Here is a 20,074-nt window from a genome sequence, read left to right on the forward strand (position 1 = left end):
ATTATGTTTTGTTTAGAAAATATGAGGTGCCCCATCATATATAATGTTTGCCCCTGTATTTCATGTATTCTGTATTTCAGCAAAACTCAAGGAAAAATCCTGTCAAACGTTCAAAGGCAGCATAAAATGATGTGGAGGGCCAGTCTAACAAGACAATTACTACTTTTTTTCTTTTTCCAATCCACCCTAAAGTGATGTGAAATTTAAGTGGGCCAGCAGGAATTCCCCTTATTTTCACCATTTCGCAACCGCTGGAAGGAAAAACTGGACAAAAAATCCTGTAGCATTGGCTACACAAGAAAAACTGCTAAAAGAGGAAGCAGAAGTTGACTTACTGAATGTAGGGCAGTTGAATGTTAGTGGTTGACATCTTGAAAGCTCCACAGGAATTCTCCACTGCCACCTGGCCTGGGCCACCAACCTCTCATTCTTTGATTTGCCCCTCCAAAACTGGCAGAGCTGTTCCAGTAATTAGAAATCTCTCTGTGAAAATGAAAGTGGGATGTTTGGTCCTTCCTATTCAAATTCAACCTCAACCCTGTCGAGAGCCACGACCAGCACTTTGAGGATAGTGAGCGAAACAATTTAGAAAAAACTTGTATTCAAGAATGCACTTCAAATTCAGCCTAAAGGCTGCTTTTATAAGTGTTTATCTATTTCTCCTTAGGCAAGGTCATACTGTACAGACACACATGAACAGACATTTCTTCATCATCTGCTTCGTGCAACTGGCGCCCGCCTCCCCCCACCACCACCCACAGGAATCTTTCACTGAGATGTCAGAGAGAGCAAAAGCATGAAGGTCTACTTTTTTATGCTCAAACAAAGACACGAGATTCCAAGAGGTTTTAATTAACAATACAACACATTTGTGCAATGAAGTGTATTTTTCTAACAGCCCATATCTATTCTCTGGATCAGTGCACCACAACGTTCTGTACCAAGTACATTGCTCTTCTGTCTAAAAATACAACAGTGCCCCTGTCCATCCGTCAAATATAATAATAGTTGCAGAGGACATGACCATGATGGGCCACATCTCCAATGGCAATGAGATTCCTTTGCTCACAGTCCTGAAGTTAACAGTGCTTAGTTCAGGAGGCACAAAGAAGACAAGACCCCCATCCACTCAACCATTAGGGGCTTTTCCACCAACCAGCCCAGGAACTTTGAGTTCCTGCGAGTAGCAGTTCCTGATCACAAAAGGCTTCTGCCCCTCATCTGATTTGTGGTTACACTGCACCTATTAGTTCGGGGGGTAGTTTAAGCAAATGAGGGGGATGGTGCCAATGAGAATCTTAGTCATTCTGATTTCTTAAAAAGGAAAAAAATTCCATATCAAATGACTGTGTAATGTCCTTCGTTCTTGCAAGTTCGCTTGTTCTGTTCTCCGTAGTCAACGTTTGTCGTAATAGGGTGGCACCAACTACCGGAGACAAATTCCTTGTGTGTTGTTACATACTTGGCAAAAAAAGCCGATTCTGATTCAGATTTTTCCAAGTGTGTCAAAGACACACAAAGAATAGTTGAGCTGTTTATGATGTTGATTGCAAGAGGGAAGAAGCTGTTAAAATGTCTGCTGCTTTTAGTTTGCATTGGTAACGCTTACCTGAGGGAAGGACCTGGAAAACCGATGACCAGGATATGGAGGGTCCAGAAGCATTTTGGATTCATTTGTCTTAGTTCCAGCAGCGTGCAACCCCTCGAGGGTAGGTAGGGGGGCTCCAACAATCCTTTCAGCAGTTTTGATTGTCCATGTCAGTCGAAGTTTTTCCTCTTTTGTAGCAACACCAAAGCAGACTGTGATGGAGGTACACGGTACTGATTCGATGACTGCTGTGTACTGACATCTGATTTTACATTATATTGACAGACAAAAAAAAGGCTGGTGTTTCATGTTAATGTCTTATTGTATTTCATAATCTAAGTTTTAATTATTTTTTGATATCTTTAAAACACAACCCCTTATTTATCCAGGTTAGGCATTTGAGAACGGAATCTCACTTGCAATACCAACAAATTCAGTTCAGTTGACATTGTACTGTTTCTTCTGGCACGTGCACGCACATGAACACACGCACGCACACACACACACACACATACCGTGCATACGCACACACACACACACACACACACACACACATAAATATCTCCCTATCTTTCCTTTTTGCATTTGTGGTTTCCTTTTCAGCAGTGGGCTGGGCTAACTGTTGCTCAGGAGCTACAGAAAAAAATATTAGAAGGGTCAATTCATTTGATGTTTAGCTTGTAAAGAGTTTGGCAACACTTCTTTGGGCCTGTTGAAAACAAAAGGTCTGTGGCATATTTGACATCGTCCTCCTTACTGGCCTTTTTATCTTCAGCCTGACCTTTTCAACCCATCTTGGACTCCTCTATCTGTCCATCCTCACTGTTTTTATTGTGACACTATAGTCCCAGAAGGGGGCGAAGGTAACTAATTAGAAAAGCAAGCTGAGGAGAGCTAACCAACTCTATTTGAGATGGCAGAACACATACCAATGGTAAAATCCGTCCGATGTATTGCATTGCACTATCAGTTTAACTTATGGGACAAGTGTCTTTTTTTTCTCCCCCAATTGCCCTCAAGTGAAGTGAAAGTGAAATGGCCCACCAGGAATTGTCCTGATTCTCTCCATTTCCCACCTAGAAGGTTACACAGGAGAAAGAACAGAAGCAGTAGCACCAGACACGCACAGCAAAAAATAGTAAAAGGCAAGGAAAAGAGGCCTTACTGAATCAAAGGCACTTGAATAATTGTGAGCAGGCTGATCGAATGAAGGTTGGCATATTGAAACCTGTCCCTGGGCCTTGGCCACCTACCTCACAATCTTAGCTTTGCTCTTCCAGGATTTTCGGCTCTTGGAAAAGTAATTGCCTTGACACACCTACAGTAAATCGGTCAATAAAAATCATAGTTTCTGGAATTGATATGCAGTTTGTTAGTTGGTTCATTCTGTTATGGTTGCTGTGGCGTTGAGGCTTGGTGGACCAAATGCAAAGGTTCTGGCAGAAAAACTCCATCAACGGTATATTACATTTCCAAAATGTAAAATCTTAGCACAGGGTAAAAATGACAATGAACAAAGAACAACTATACTAAAACAAGGTAACTAAATGCTGTACATCAAAATTTACAACAATAAGATAAGACTTGAGAAGGGATAGATATTATATACAGAGGGGACATTTAAAAACTATTGGCTGATTAGGCAACAAAAGAAAGAGCACAAGCAATCCAGGGCAAAACAAAAACCAAAATTGAACCTAAATCATGTATTTAGTAATATCCAAACAAAACTAGTCCACCAGTGAACTCTGAAACCCTTGGTGCATTGCACCAAATAAAAATGGTAGCCTACAGGTCTGTGATATTTATTTAAACTACTCACAAAAATGTTGGGATCTTTCACTTAAGGGGTAAATTCATGGATCCTCTTTTTTGCACAACTTGATGTCAACAAGGAGAATTTTACAACAGGTGCTTTTGGGCCATGATAGGATCAACGTGTCTTCTGGTTGAGTTAAAAATTCTATTTAAACAGTCCTCTTGATTATGCTGTCCACATCTTGATATCATCAAACCGAGACGACACCTAACGAATGATCAACAGCACCTCGTCGCTGTGATGCTTCAAACAGGTTAGGTGTTCCTAACAGGGAAGTGACCACTGAGCTGAGAGTGCTAGCTTGTCATCATCAGGTTGCAAGATATCAAAAACCATTGAAAGAGTGAGAGGAAGGCATACTTTTGGATGTCCTTAGAATATTATTGATTGTAGAAAAAGGATGGGCCTTGAGAAGATAAGTGATGTAAAAAAAATAAGTTCAGGTTCTACCATATTATATTCTTCATGAAATGTCATTTGAAAGCTTCATATCTGTAACTTTAACTATTGCGATCGGCAGTGAAAGCAGGGAACAGGCGGGGGAACGGTTAGAAAGATGATGGTACGCACTGGAAAGGAGACGAATGAAGATTCGTCGTAGTAAAACAGAATATATGTGCGTGAATGAGAGGGGCGGAGGAGGAAGAGCGAAGCTCCAGCAAGAAGAGATAGCGAAGGTGGACGACTTCAAATACTTGGGGTCAACAATGCAGAGCAATGGAGAGTGTGGTAAGGAAGTGAAGAAACGGGTCCAAGCAGGGTGGAACAGTTGCCGGAAGGTGTCTGGTGTTTTCTGTGACAGAAGAGTCTCCGCTAGGATGAAGGGCAAAGTCTATAAAACAGTGGTGAGGCCACCTATGATGTACAGATTAGACACAGTGGCATTGAAGAAACAACAGGAAGCAGAACCTGAGGTAGCAGAAATGAAGATGTTGAGGTTCTCGCTTGGAAGGAAAAGGTTGGATAAGACTGGAAATGAGCTCATTAGAGGGACAGTCAAAGTTGGATGTTTCAGAGACAAGGTTAGAGAGACTAGACTTCGGTTTAGACATGTTCAGAGGCGAGAGACTTAGTATGTTGGTAGAAGGGTGCTGAGGATGGAGCTGCTAGGCAAAAGAGCGAGAGGAAAACCAAAGAAAAGGTTGATGGATCTGGTGAGGGAGGACATGAGGACAGTGGGTATTCGAGAGGAAGATGCACATAATAGGCTTGGATGGAAAAAGATGACATGCTGTGGCGACAAGCCGAAAGAATAAGAAGAAGAATGTCGGTAACTTTTTGTGAGTAGTGTGTATATCACATTTATTTCATATTTATTAAGTCCGATAAAGGGTAGCCTTTTATAGAGACATTTGGATTGTCTAGTGGGCCCTTATTTGCTTGACAATGAAGGTCACACTGACTAGATTAGAACATGACGTTCCCCCTTCTTTATCATAGTCATCAACACGCCTTTGGATCAGTTAAACCACTGCAGATTTCTGACAACCTGTTTTACTACATAACAACACAAGCAGAGTAATGTCTTTTAGCCTTGTCTATCCATCCATTTTCTGAGTCCCTTATTTTCACAAGGGTCACAGGAATGCTGGAGCCTATCCCAGCTATCAGCTTCTCGGGCAGGAGGCGGGGTACCCCCAGAACTGGTCGTCAGCCAATCGCAGGGCATGTGCCAAAACAAACAAACAAGCATTCACTCTCACAATCACACCTAGGGGCAATTTAGAGTGTCCCATCTATGCACGTTTTTTGGGATGTGGGAGGAAAGTGGAGTCCCTGGAGAAAAGTCACAAAGGCACGGGGAGAACATGCTAATTCCACACAGCCGGGGCTTGATTTTCACCACATATCACAAGAGCTGTGAGACCAACTCTCTAACCAGTCGCGCCACCGTGCTGCCTTATTTATATATTCATTTAGCAAATGGAAGAGCCTTTCCTTAACGTCACCGTGGCATGCACTGGATCAGTTAGAGAAGATGATGACTCATTTTGTGCTGTTTAATGCCAAAGACATGCTGCTTCATTTATAATCCCCAACAACCGAGCGACTAATCGGCAGGTTTAATCACAACTGGCCTAACTGCAAATTAAACTACAGGAACAAATGGGCCGAGCTGCAGAGCAGACAGATGTTGTGATTGTCGGCTTAAACCGGTTGGGAATTTCCTATCACTCTGCAGAAGGTTGTGTAGCGCCAAAGCTACATCTTGGGTGAGACAAAGGTTTGCAGACGTTATTTATCATATACAAGTACACAACACCTTCATAAAGGCAACTTTTAGAATGCTGTGGCGTGAATAATAGTAACAATGGGTTACAAACAAGGGGTTACGTTGTGTGTTTTGCACCTGATTGACCACGATTTTGCATTCCTGAATCAGCAAATGACATCTGTTTCGATGCTAAGTAGATTTTTTTTAAATCTAATTTTCAGATTAAATAGATATTTGTGAATATTTCTCATGTGAGATCGGTTTGTCAGAGAAAAAAAAATCTCAGTTTACAGCGCATTTCATTCCTGACAATGAAAGGTTCACACCCACCTATGGAGCCACACTTCCAGTTTAAGAAACCTTCATATCAAGCGAAAAAAAACCCTCTACATATCATCAAAATTGTAAAATAAAATAAAATACACATGGACATGTGTGTAAAAGTCGATCTGACTGAGCAAAACCAATGTGATATTTGGATTCAGCTAAAAAAAAAAAAAAACTTGGACAATTTGTCCTTGACCGGGGTAATCATAGCGAACAGAGCTTTTCAGACCAAAAATAAGACATGAAATTGAACGCACGCCATTTCTTTTAAATAATTTTGTAAACTTTGAACATTAAATTTGTCTGTGTCTTCATGAGTTAATTGATGTAAATTAATGAGGAGAGAAATGAAAGGGCGTTTAAACGCTACCTAAATCTTCTGCTCTTTGGAATGGTGCATGAAATCTGTTTTATTTTGTAATGAAAAATGAATATATAGGGAATTTGTAGGTATATGTGTATGAAAGTGTCAAGTCAATTAGGGACATTATGTATATTACTTTTACAAATCAATCAGTGTCTTATTTTCCATAGCTTAACAATTTTTAGCCAAAACGAACGTACCTCGGCAGCACGAGTGCGTAGCACATTTACCTCATAGTTCTGAGGACCTGGATTCAAATCCCCAATGGGGTAGAGACCGCATGTTCTCCCCGTCCCTGAGTGGGACTTCTCCGGGTGGTCCGGTTTCCTCCCACATGCCAAAAACATGCATGGTTGGTTTATTGAAGACGCTAAATTGCCCGTAGGTGTCAATGCGAGTGTGAATGGTTATTTGTTTGTATGTGTCCCGCGATTGGCCCGAGACCCTTTCAGGGCGTGCCCCCCCTCTCGCAAGGAGTCAGCTGGAGTAAGATGCCACACGCCTGTGACGCTAGTGAGGATAAGCAGCGTGGAAGATGAATGACACAGCTCTTCGTAAACGTACCACGGACCAGTCTGGATGATGTACCAGTGACATCAATGTCAAAGTCAATTTTCAAACTTAAAATCCTAAACGTGCCTCTTATTTGCAGATATTCACGACGAGAATGGCTTAAAGCCGGTGATGGTTTACATTCATGGGGGCTCCTTTATGGAGGGAACCGGCAACATGATTGATGGCAGCATCCTGGCAAGCTACGGCAACGTCATTGTCATCACAATCAACTATCGCCTCGGCGTTCTGGGTGAGTGCCCCAATGGGACCTTTTAATTATTTTACTTATGGCTGATTGAGTCTTAACGTGACATTGGATGATCAACTTACCAATGAGCTGATCATAAAGTAGGAGCACATTTGCTACTGTATATGGGTATAAATCCAGGCAGTACAGACAGACACTCAAGCCCCCTGTTAAGCTGCCTTTAATTACATTTTTCACATATTTAATGGCTTAAGTCAGGAATAGTGTGTGAATGTGTGTGTTACTTGTGAATCAATGTCCCTCATTTGAATTATTCCCAGACATCGGATGCACCTTTCATGGATTTGAATGCTTTGAGAGCGACAGCTCATACGTTTGCTGTTTGTGTGAGTGCAAATATGCCGCAGTTTCATTTGTTAAACAAACAACATTTGATCATTTTAGCCTAATTCCAATTTTGAACTCATTTTGCTGCATTAGGGAGAGTAACATCTCTGTTACGTGGCCATGGCAACTCTGCATCACCCACACGTTAGCGCCGCTCATGTGCTCCCAAAAGTGGCACACTGGGTTTAGCGTCGTGCAGGCAAATTTACAAAGCTTGCTTAGTAAATGGGACGAAGCAAGTTTTTTGATCAAGAATATTTGCAAATGTATGCATTCATACTAATTCTGCACAACAATGTAAATGCCTGATAAACTGAGATCCCAAACAATGAATGCTAGATTGCATGTTCCCTTGAAGAGATTGCGCATGCCGCTCAAGAACAAGATTACGATCTTGGATTAGGAAAAGTGAGCACTAAATCATGTGTTACCCGGGCTAACTTTTGCTGGGGTCAGCAACCCACAGCTCCAAAGTCGCTCTTTGTGAGAGAGGAAAATAAATAATGAGTATTTAATTTCAATTTAAATCAGTTGGTTCATTTTTCGAATGTAATTGGTTGCATTTTGGGTGAACTGCAGAAAGATAATTTAACTCTGGCTTTAATTTCACAAATACAAGGAAGACTCAAAAAGACTATTTTGGGAAAGTAAGCTTCAACCAAGCATTTTTTTTTCGAGCGCAAAATATTTTTGTTACTTGCAGAAATAAAATGTGTTCTTTGTAGCAAGTCACTGGTTTCATAAATCCAATTCACTATACGCTAGGTTTATATATATAATTTACTGACTGCAATGCTATTTTCACTTTAAAGTTTAAAATGTGTATTCTTTCTTTTTTTATTTTGTTTTCAATTGGGAGATGCGCTTTGCGTACATATAAATCCTCTTTTCTTTTTCGTTGCCTGGAATTTATCCTTCAGTGTTGTTGACGCACAGGTTTTCCTGTCACAGTGGCGCACGTCTGAATCTCTGCGCGCATGCCGGTGCCGATCCGCTCCGCTTTATTTGCCATTCATTACAAGACCAAGACTGTCTGCCCCACTCACTATATTTAGTTCCTTGTGAGCACAGGGGAGAAGGTGTTCTGTGAGAGGGGTGCCATGTGGAAAGGGGTAAAAAGAGGGGGAGTGCAGATAAGAAGACTGACAAAAACCACTGAGGGGGAAAAAAAAAGCAGAGCAGAAGATGGAATGTTGAAGGATAATGTGAGGCTTTGAATAACCTGCCGCTTAGACACGATGAAGGCAACTGAGAAGATCGGAGGCCTCTTTACCGACTTAATTGATGGTCAATTGAGTCACTGAGTGTGTTTCTGGTAGGTTAGCGTCATCAACGAGAAGTGATGAACATGCTGTACTTCATCTGTCACTTCGCTTTATAATGCTTTACGCTTATAAATGTTGCGAGTGGCTTCCTTATTCCCATGCGACGGATCCACCGAAAGGAGCTAATGATTATTGTCATAATCGTCCATCAATCTGTAGGCTTAATGAATTGAGTAGTCAGGTTGAGCTATGATTCCCAAAAATCCCAAATTCAAATAATCAATAAGGAATCGCAGAGCTGTGATTGATTGCAGTAATCGCTACAAAAGCCGTGGAAAAATCCACGTTTTGAAAGATGAGGAAATACATTGGCTGATTAAATATTATTATTTTTTTATCATGGGTTCAATGGTTATGGAAACTATATTTGGGTATTATTGAACCTAGTCGAACAAGAGTGATGTTTTTACTACGTGATTTATGTTCAGTGTTGCCATTGGGCATTTCATTATCTGACTACTTATGCATGCTTTACTGTCATTGTACTTTAACTCAACCCGAGTTTGACAGTTTGATTACTTAATTCTTTGGCCGCTAAGGAGAGGTGCAGTTGAACGCGAGAAGATGGTCATTTGCTCATAAAAGTTGTCTTGCTCCCAAACAATTTATGCCTCCCTCTTTGTAAATGGTGACTGCACGCCCGCTCAGAGGTGACACATCCTTTGTCCAGATAATGTATGTAGCATTGCATAAGAAGTGATGTCACGGTGTTATATAGGGTTATGCTCACTGGTTCTTGAGTCTTTTAGGAACCAAACATTGAGTTATGTTTCCTTTTTTGTCTTCCAAAGAGTCTTCATAAAATGAAGTGGAGGATGTGGGAAATGTTGCCTCCTCTAATGGGGTTTTGCATGTGATTGCTCAGGTTCTCACTACAAAGACAAATCCGGGCGTGCCGCTACCATTGCTTACTTACAATGAGATAATATTCCGACTACAGAGCCCTGTTGCTCGTCTAGTTGCTTTGCTTTGGTGACTTATACAGTTGAAATTAAGCATGCCCCCCCCCCCCAAAAAAAAAAAAAAAAAAAAATCCCTTGGCAGACATTGAAGAAGTAGTGCACCATAGAGCTTGCTAATGCTTCTAAAGATTATAGTAAGGCTCCAATCTTTGAAACGGCCTCTCTGTCCCGGCGCACAGGAACCTGAAACTAGTCATGCATGAGTAGTACTTTGTCTTAGCTCTGGATGAGGCTGCAGTTGTGATGGATGTCATCCACCTACTTATATTCACAAGCACTTCTGACAGTTCATTTGAAGTGCATGAGTAGATATTAAAATGGGTGTCTTTGCATGGCACTACCAAGGGCACGCATATTTCTGTCACTGTTAATAGTCTTGCTGTGGAATATCATAAATGTGGAAAGTTTGAGTTCTGTCTGCTCAAATGAATTCATGAATAGCTATACAGCATGTAGAACAGGACGGCAAAATTTATCTGTACATGCTGGCATAAAATGTTTCATAAATAATTCTATTGCAGACAGGTTTGCCCCTTCAAATATTTGTGGCGCTCTTGATCGTCAAACCTACCCATTTTTATTCTAAGAGCTCATTACATTCTTCACATACTGTATTTCTACACCTTTATTTGCCCTTGAGATGATCATCTCTGTTACATATTGGTTGTATCAATATGACAGATAGTTTTAGCTCCCTCCAAAGATTTCCTATTGGGTTTAGGTCTGGAGACTGGCTAGGCCACCCCAAAATTTTGTTGTGCTTATTACGGAGCCACTCCTTGGTTTTTCTGGCTTTCTGCTTCGTGTCTTTGTCATGTTGAAAGACCCAGCCAAGACCTATCTTCAATGCTCTGACTGAGGGAAATAGGTTGTTCCCCAAAATCTCACAATATATGGCCGCGGTCATCCTCTCGTTAATAAAGTGTAGTTGTCCTGTCCCATGTGCAGAAAACCACCCCGAAAGCATGATTCTACCACCCCCATGCTTCACAGGAGGGATGGTGTTCTTGGGATGGAACTCATCTTTCGTCTTCCTCCAAACACGGTTAGTGAAATTATGACCCAAAAGTTCCATTTTGGTCTCATCCGGCCACAAAACTTTCTCCCATGACTCCTGTGTATCATCTAAATGGTCATTGGCAAACTTAAAACGGGCCTTGACATGTGCTGGTTTAAGCAGGGGAACATTCCGTGCCATGCATGATTTCAAACCATGACGTCTTAGTGAATTACCAACAGTCACCTTGGAAACGGTGGTCCCAGCTCCTTTCAGGTCATTGACCAAGTCCTGTTGTGTAGTCCTGGGCTGATTCCTCACCTTTCTAAGGATCATTGAGACCCCACGAGGTGATATCTTGCATGGGGCTCCACTCCGATTGATCGTCAAGTTTAGCTTCGTCCATTTTCTAATGATTGCTTCAACAGTGGACGTTTTTTCACCAAACTGCTCGCCAATTTCTCCGTAGCCTTTTCCAGCTGTGTGGAATTGTACAATTTTGTCTCCGGTGTCTTTGGACAGCTCTTTGGTCTTGGCCATGTTACAAGTTTGAGTCTTACTGATTGTATAGGGTGGACAGGTGTCTTTATGCAGCTACCGACCTCACATAGGTGCATCTGATTCAGGATAATACATTGAGTGGAGGTGGACTTTTAAAGGTGGATTGACAGGTCTTCGAGGGTCAGAATTCTAGCTGATAGACAGATGTTCAAATACTTATTTGCAGCTGTATCACACAAATTGTTAAAAAAATCATACATTGTGATTTCTGGATTTTTCTTTTTAGATGATCTCTCTCACAGTGGACATGCACCCACGATGAAAATTTCAGCCCCCTACATGATTTCTAAGTGGGAGAACTTGACATATACCAGGGTGTTCAAATACTTATTTTCTTCACTGTGGCTCTCGTAGAAGGACAGCAGACTTAAACGTCTAATTTAGTCAACACAGAAGGTATAATATATAGTACAGTGCAGTGGCAGGAACACTTTACTCCTCTTTACAGTAATTCACACAGTTTGAATGGTGAACGGTTGTCTACAGTATATGAACTCTGAAACTGAAACTGAAAAGTGATTGATTTGTCAACCAGTGAATGAAGACTGGCGAGACTGAAAATTCAGCAAATGACCTCTCTCCAGTCAGGAAGGTGGGACTGAACAGAAACATACACCGCAGTCCAGCAGTGGTATAATTCAATTTTACGGCCATGTCCAAAGAAAACAGAATATGGAGTCCTCCTAATCAATGGATGGCAGTGTGTCTAGTACTATTCTGTATTGTGTACTGTACTGCTGTGAGCAGCACTCAACTCAAAGAAAATGAAAACTGTAATAGCTTAGATGGCGACTGAAAAGGGAAAAAAAAAGTGTCCCATCTGAAACTGATGTGTACAGACAGAAAAACTCAATCATCAAAATGCAGGCTGCTCTTTCATGTGCTTTTGAACTGTGCACTACACCATTTTAAATCTGTTCTGCGTTTGAGTGTATGATAGCTGTACTCAATATGCACTAAACATTCTCGAAGTGCTGGGGAATGGTCACGAGCGTGACCGTCACCATCACGGCATGTCAGGTGACTCTCTGGCTGCCCACTCGAAAAGTGAAATACAGTCATCAGATCTATCAATTCACTTGGATAAAACTCAGTTTTATTTACAGTATATCGAGTAACTTCCTATATGGAACAGGTGCAGGATAACACTCCCCGTACATTAAAGACCCTCTAACCAAACAAAACCCCTTTGTAAAAGGGAAGTAACCACAAAATGAGTTCAAACTCGTGATACATATCTTGAGCGGTTGGCTCAATGTAGAGAGCCACAGGAGAGTTATAGACTCTTTTTGGCGGAGTTGGTCAAGTCTGAAAAGAAGAAGACTCATCAATGTCTGAATATTTTAACAGCACAAAAAGGCTTTTGATTACCTTTCAAAGTCCAAACATAGGTGAAAAGCAGACAAGGGATTTAGCTCAGATGTTCTTGTGTACTCTCTTCTGTATACAGCATTGTATTAATCATTGATATGGTCCCGATATATTTTCCTTTATCAATATTTTGAGAGAGATGTGGTTTCTTGTACCATGCTTCTATCTAGCTAAACAAGTATTTTGTCTTCTTATGATATTGTTTTCTTTTTCTGAGCATCTTCATTCACCGGAGGGCAGGTAGTCGGCCTTCCCGCAGCCTCCCCTTTCTCTTCGTTCATAGCTCTTCTGACTCCGCAAGGACAAAAATGGCTGGCAGGAGGTCATGACCGCTCCAACATTGCCTCTGCCTCCCGGTGATGGAGTGACAAGAGCAGGAAATGTGCAGCCGCTGTCTCATGACAATTGTCACAGGCGACTATCCACTGTGGTCATGACTCAGATGATGAGGTGATGTCTTCTGACATGACACAGCGAGGCTGCAGCTGCACTTCAGAGGACTGGAAAAACAGGACTGCCACACATGATTGGGACAGCTTCTGTGGCTTTGACAAGACAATCAATACTTGGACAAATGGGTCTCAGTCTGTGCCTTAGACTATGTGTGCTAAATCGTGGTTCAGACCTCTGACAGAACCCTTTTCTTGTTTTTGTTGGTTTTTCTGAAGCCTTCATTCAGCATAAACAAAGTTCTGCTGAAAGGATAGTTTAGAAAATTGCTGTTGCAAATGAATTTCAAGCAATTGCAGCATGGAAGTGTGGCAAGCTCATCTATTTCCACAAGTGAAAGAGGCTCATCATGTGTGGAGGATAATGAACGCAAACAACAAATGGCTTCACAAATGGAATCTTTAACACAACGGGCGAAAGACAAAAAGCATGGTTTGCATTATTTGGGCATATTCCTACTCCTCAAAACATGTCAGCACACAGAGTCCAAATAATAGTCCGACAGCTGATTTCCCATTTGTACCACAACTTGTATTATTATTGATTAAACATGGACATGGTAGACATGTGGATAAGATTTCAGGCTAATAATCAAAAGTTCTGGGTTTCAGTCTGTATTGAGTTTGCGTTGTTATCCTATGCTGTGTGTACTGCAGTTTGCTACCACGTTCCACAAACTTGCACATTTTTTATTTATTACATGATTGATGATCCCCCATTCATTTTTTTTTTTTTATACACGTCTTGCATAAACTGATGAATGTTTCTGCTGAGGCCGCCGGATCTTGTTCATGAAATCATATGTCGATATGTAACTCCTGTCCTTTGGACGTGGTTCCTGATGTCAGTCAGCATTGTTTTGAGGCCTTGTTTGCAGCTCTAACAAAGTTTCTGTTATTGACTGCTCCAGTTATTCTTGATCTACCTGATCAAAATCTCTTCGTTCTTCTTTCATACTGATATTCCAAGACGTTATATGACCACTATTTGCGTGATGACTCTTAATTGAATTTCATCTCTTTGGTATCTTGTTGGTTACATTATCAATATGAACCCCACGCTAACCCGAGGAAATCACACACAGTCACACGGTCCAATACTTTTGTGTCAATTCAAGAATGGGTGAATTGACACAAAAGTATTGGACAATTCAAGAATGGGTGAATTGACACAAAAGCTGCTCTAAGATATTACCTAGAAATTAAATCAGAGATGTTGATCTTTTCTCAATCTTTTCAATCTACAGAAAAACAAAGGGATTAGCATCACTGCACCAAAATTTTGGGGGGAGATTGTTTGTTTGTGCGTGTGTGCATGCACACAAGTGTGAATGACTTTAAAGTCCTTCCGTGGTGTGACATTTGCATGGGTTCTGGGTTTTGTTATAATAGGCTGCGATGTATTAAGATGTTTTGTGTTCCTCAAGTCATTGATTTCTCTGTCAGTTAGATTAAGCTGTATCTCAGCTCTCGTCTGTAGCTAGCCAGTGACTCAGCTCAAAATACTTTTGAAAGCCCATATCATTGGTGTGCTGTCTGTTTGTGCCTTCACGGTATTCCTTTCAAGCCATATCCTCAAATTATGTGCAATTGTGGAAAAAACGGACTCAACCCAAACACAACTCATCATAGTGTTCTTGGAATCATTTTTCCATCTTTTTGTGTTGTCATTTTGCCATTAACTACACAACCCTGGAAAGACAACATTAGCATTTTATTGTTTTACAGACACTCATCTGTGGCACTTCAGATGATAGCCTGGTGGGCAATCTTCAATGACAGCTGAGGTAGAAGTGGTAATATGAAACACTAAACAGTAGCAGGGGAAGATGACTGGCTTAGGGACTTAAGTCGCAGGGACTCAAGCGTGCCTGTGAATATACAGATGTGATTGTGTGGCTCGAGGGTGGAAATTGCACTTCAGTTATGGCTGGAGAGCACACGGGTCTGTGTGCACAATGGACTTCCCACAGACAAGACAGTACAGTACATCAACACAGCCAGGCCTTTTCACTTGAAAAGAACGTCTCGCATGTGAGGATGTTCCAAACATTTTTGTCTCAATGCTGTCACACATTCTTTTTCTAAACAATCCACTTTTCTTACACAGTCGGAAAAAGCAAATACAGTAGTACAGTGCCTTGTGAAAACATTCCCCCTTGAACTTTTCAACCTTTCGCCACATTTCAGGCTTTAAATGTAAAGATATAAAATATTTTTTTTGTCAAGAATCAACAACAAGTGGGACACAATCATGAAGGTGAATGAAATTTATTGGATATTTTATACTTTTTTAACAAATAAAAAACTGAAAGGTCGGGCGTGCAATATTTTTCGGCCCCTTTACTTTCAGTGCAGCAATCTCACTCCAGAACTTCAGTGAGGATCTCTGAATGATCCTGTGTTCACTGATGATGATAAATAGAATCCACCTGTGTGCATAAATCCACAAGCTCTGTGATTGTCTCAGGGGTCTGTTTTAAGTGCAGAGAGCATCATGAAGACCAAGGAACACACCAGGCAGGTCAAAGGTACTGTTGTGGAGAGGTTTGAAGCCAGATTTGGATGCAAAAAGATTTCCCAAGCTTTAAACATCTCAAGCATGCAATCATATTGAAATGGAAGGCGTATCAGACCACTGCAAATCTACGAAGATCCGGTCGTCCCTCTAAATTTGCACCTCCAACAAGGAGGAGCCATTTCTCAAAGATATCCATAAAATGTCTCGTTTAAGTTTATCACAAGCCACCTGGGAGATACACCAAACATGTGGAAGAAGGTGCTCTGGTCAGATGAAACCAAAATCGAACTTTTTAGCCACAATGCAAAATGATATGTTTGGCGTAAAAGCAACACAGCTCATCACCCTGAACACACCATCCCCACTGTCAAACATGGTGGTGGCAGCCTCATGGTTTGGGCATGCTTTTCTTCAGCAGGGACAGGGAAGATGGTTAAAATTGATGAGAAGATGAATGCAGCCAATTATAGGGCCATTCTTGAAGAAAACCTGTTAAAGTCTGCAAAAGACCTGAGACTGGCACGGAGATTTGTCATCCAACAACACAATGATCCAAAATATAAAGTCAAAGTCAAATCTACAATGGAAAGGTTCACAAATCAACGTATCCAGGGGTTAGAATGGCCAAGTCGAAGTCCAGACCTGAATCCAATCGAGAATCTGTGGGCAGAGCTGAAAACTGCTGTTCACAAACAATCTCCATCTCACCTGACTGAAGTCGAGCTGTTTTGCAAGGAAGACTGGGCAAGAATTTCAGTCTTCCGATGTGCAAAACCCTATAGAGACATACCCCAAGCCACTTGCAACTGAAATTACACCAAAAGGTGGCGCTACAAAGTATTATTACAAGGGGGCCGTATAATATTGCATGGCCCACTTTTCAGGTTTTTATTTGTTAAAAAAGTTGAAAATATCCAATAAATTTCGTTCCATTGATTGCGTCGCACTTGTTGATTCTTGACAACAGATTTTAATCTTATATCTCAATGTTTGAAGCCTGAAATGTGGAAAAAGGTTGAAAAGTTCAAGTGGACCGAACGCTTTCACAAGGCACTGTATCTCAGTTGGCCCATAACCAACAGCATACATCTTTAATTAAATCCTGCCTCAGTATTGCAACCTGCCATGCAATCTGTAACCATGCAGTACTTTACCCTTTCATGTGGGATTAAGAAAAAAAACTCAAAACTACAGCTGTGGTCAGATTCACGCAAACCCATGACACTCATGTTAGAATAAATCTTCACTTTAAATTATATATTCATTTTCCACTAGAGCACAGGTTTGGTAAACCAGGGGTTGTGGGTTCGTATCCCACTGCTGCCTCCACTCCCTGGTTGCGTCAGGAAGGGCATCCGGCATAAAAATTGTGCCAAACATATATGTGCGTTCGTCTGAGATGACACGCTGTGGCGACCCCGAAAGGGACAAGCCGAAAGAAACCATCCATTGATCATTCAATCTAAATTATGAAAGTAAATGAGATGGTTAAAAAATAATCACAATAAAACTAACAATAACAATTTGATGAATTGGTTTCCATTTATGATTCAGAGTGTTTGATATCTGCTGTTCATATAGTGTATGAATGAAGTACGTCTGATCCACCATACTTGGTGCAGAACCGGTCAGTCAAATTTGCAATCAGGCTATTGAGCCTTACGCTTGCAGGAAAATAAAGATACACCACCATTTGTTTTCTAGCTCATGTTGCATAATCTATCAAAGGAAGAGCCCCAAGGCTCAGCGTGTCATGAACTGGAAAAAGCTGAAAAACCAATGTCACCATTTACAGTGCTGCGAGTTTTCCATCCCCATGGATTTGAGAGCAAGCCAATGAGTAATGAAGCCACTGCTAAGATACTGACATCTTCAAGCATGTCTGAAATTTACAGCTGGCCAAAAGGACAAACAAATTTCTGCTGGATAAAAGTTTTAGTCAGACCAGACACAAATTTGGCCACAAGGCCAATAGACATGTCTGGAAGAGTCAGCGTAAACTTTTTCAAGCCTTGACCACAGCATCAACTGTCAAGCATGTTGATGGTAGCATCATGCTCTGGGGCTGCTTTGCCACAGAACCTTTGTTGTTGTACTGGTGCAGTGCACAATGTAAATGGAATAATGAAGCAGTACAAGCTGGGGAAAAGACGTTGGCGATCCAATCCTTGGCCACAGGAGTTGGCATGTTCAAGCATAAAGGGGTCCAGATGTGCACTTGGCACCAGGACACCCCAGGTCGCAGTTCAATGATCAACTTTGCGGGATTGTCATTGGACTTGTGGCCATATATATTGGACACTCGTGTGAGGAAAAGGGTGGAGCTGGCAACTGATCACCATCTGGTGGTGAGTTGGCTCCAATGGAGGGGGAAGATGCTGGTCTGACGTGGCAGGTTCAAACATATTGTGATGGTCTCCATGGAATTGCTATCAGAATCCCCTGTCAGAAGAAGTTTCCACTCCCACCTCTTAAAGAACTTTGCACATGTTCCGGGGAAGGTGATGGACATCAATGTTGTGTACCTTAATTGCTGAGGCGGCTGAGTATAACTGTGGCCTTAAGGTGGTTGGCTTGGGAATGCCTCTTGTTCCCCCCGGAAGAGCTCGATGAGGTGGCTGGGGAAAGGGAAGTCTGGGTGTCCCTGCTAAAGCCACTGCCCATGGGACCCAATTTCAAATAAGCAGTAGAAGATGAAGGGATGTACAGAATACCTCAATGGATATGGATGCACAGAATAACTAAACAGAAGGAAAAAGTTTTACTCCATCAGATGTCAAATGCATCTAGATTAGGGATGGACAACATTGACAATCACATGAGCCACATATAGTCAGCTAAAAAAAAAATGGTGGTAGTGTGGGTGGCCACTCTGTTTTCTTTTTAGACAATAAACCCATAAGCCTCAGAAAATCCTCTTCTTGACTTTCATCCAATCACTGGGACAACCTAGCCTATGTTGTATTAGAATTGCTGATGTTGATGATGTTGTCCGATGTGATTGTGATACCATAAGCTTGAATCGCTTCATGATAAAGTCTATATTGCCAAGTCAAGTTTATTTGTATATCCTTTCATCACAATAGTCTCAAATGGCTTCACAGAGCCATAGGGACAAAGACTGATGATATCGCCACTCTAAATCCCCCAATCAGGCAAGGAAGAACTGAAAATCCCATTTTAGGAGAAATAGGAAACTTCAAGAAGGGGCAGATGGAAGGATCCCCCTTTCAGGATGACCAGCCTGCAATGGATGGCAAGTGGGAAACATTTATCACTTTGTATAGTGCTGTACAATGTTAATTAAGGTGCCATGAAAGTCAATTAAAAGAGATGAATCACGGAGGGGGGTGAGGTGGTGATGGTGAGGACGGTGGAGTGGGCAAGAAGTGGCAGGTCAATAAGTTATCAAAACCATCTCCTGAATCACCAGGTTGCAACAGGTTATCTCACATTTGGGTTTAGCATGGTTGAGTTTGGTTTTGCCAAAAGGAGGGTGAAGGGTTGAATATCCTCCTTCGCATAATCACAGAGAAAAGTAGTAGTCCAGTTATGTCTTGTTGAACTTTTTACGTTTTGGTGGAGAGCAGCACGTGTGTACTCCATGGTTAACATGGTTTGACATCCTTAGGGTTTGCAATAAATGCTTCATGGTGCTCAGTTTGTCGTGCCGCACTGAAGGTGTAGAAATACTTATCCCTTGTTGGAATATAAATACGGATGTCGATAGCATGTGAGAACTTCACTGGTTACGTATTTGATATGGCTTGTCGCCAACAGCCCGTATATCCGCATTGCGACAGCGTCTCTCAGGTTTTACCGTCAAATGTCTGGGGTTGTGCCATCTCTTCTTAACATAGGGAATTAGCCCACCACCTTTACTTTTATCAGTTAGCGTCACGGTGGTTAAGCCCAAGAGAGTCACGTTAGCATCTGTTATGAGAGTTATTCCCGTGGGCATGACTGATTCTTTTGGTGACATTGCTTGCCCTGTGCTGTCAGTTCATACATCTTTTTGAATGAGGCATCAACATCTCATCAGAGGAGAATGGATGGTTTAAAAGTCTGCTGGTAATTTCTTTTTAAATTACAGGGAGTCCTCGGTATACGGCTGAGATCTGTTCCTACAGTAGTGACTTTACACAAATTTCGACTTAAGTCGGATTCCACCTTTCAAAGTCAGAATTTACATCAAAATACTTTGTATAAAAAACAAACACTGTACATTGAAATAAACAAGATGATGTATTTAGCATTAACTGCTGAGAGGTGGATGGGGAACAAGAAGGGGAGGCTGTGCTTAGCTATCGCAAAGGAGCCTGGTCCTCAATGCTCCCCATCTCGAAAGAACCTTGTTTTGTGATAATAATTGTCACCGCGGTCGACCGACTGAAGCCTTGGTGGTGTTGGTGTCTCTCCTTTCAC

At 41.5% G+C, this 20,074-nt stretch overlaps 1 protein-coding gene across 3 annotated transcripts in view; it reads left to right on the plus strand.

Moving 5' to 3' along the window:
* Window positions 1–20,074, plus strand: part of nlgn4xa (neuroligin 4 X-linked a) — a 73,505-nt gene that overhangs the window by 25,393 nt on the left and 28,038 nt on the right. For all 3 annotated transcript variants that reach the window (XM_061836605.1, XM_061836614.1, XM_061836624.1), the window contains one exon: window positions 6,966–7,118. In XM_061836605.1, coding sequence (XP_061692589.1) covers window positions 6,966–7,118 — 153 coding nt within the window. The remainder of the gene's footprint in view (window positions 1–6,965; window positions 7,119–20,074) is intronic.

This window comes from Syngnathoides biaculeatus, chromosome 2 (genome assembly GCF_019802595.1).
Source record: "Syngnathoides biaculeatus isolate LvHL_M chromosome 2, ASM1980259v1, whole genome shotgun sequence".
NCBI lineage: Eukaryota > Metazoa > Chordata > Actinopteri > Syngnathiformes > Syngnathidae > Syngnathoides > Syngnathoides biaculeatus.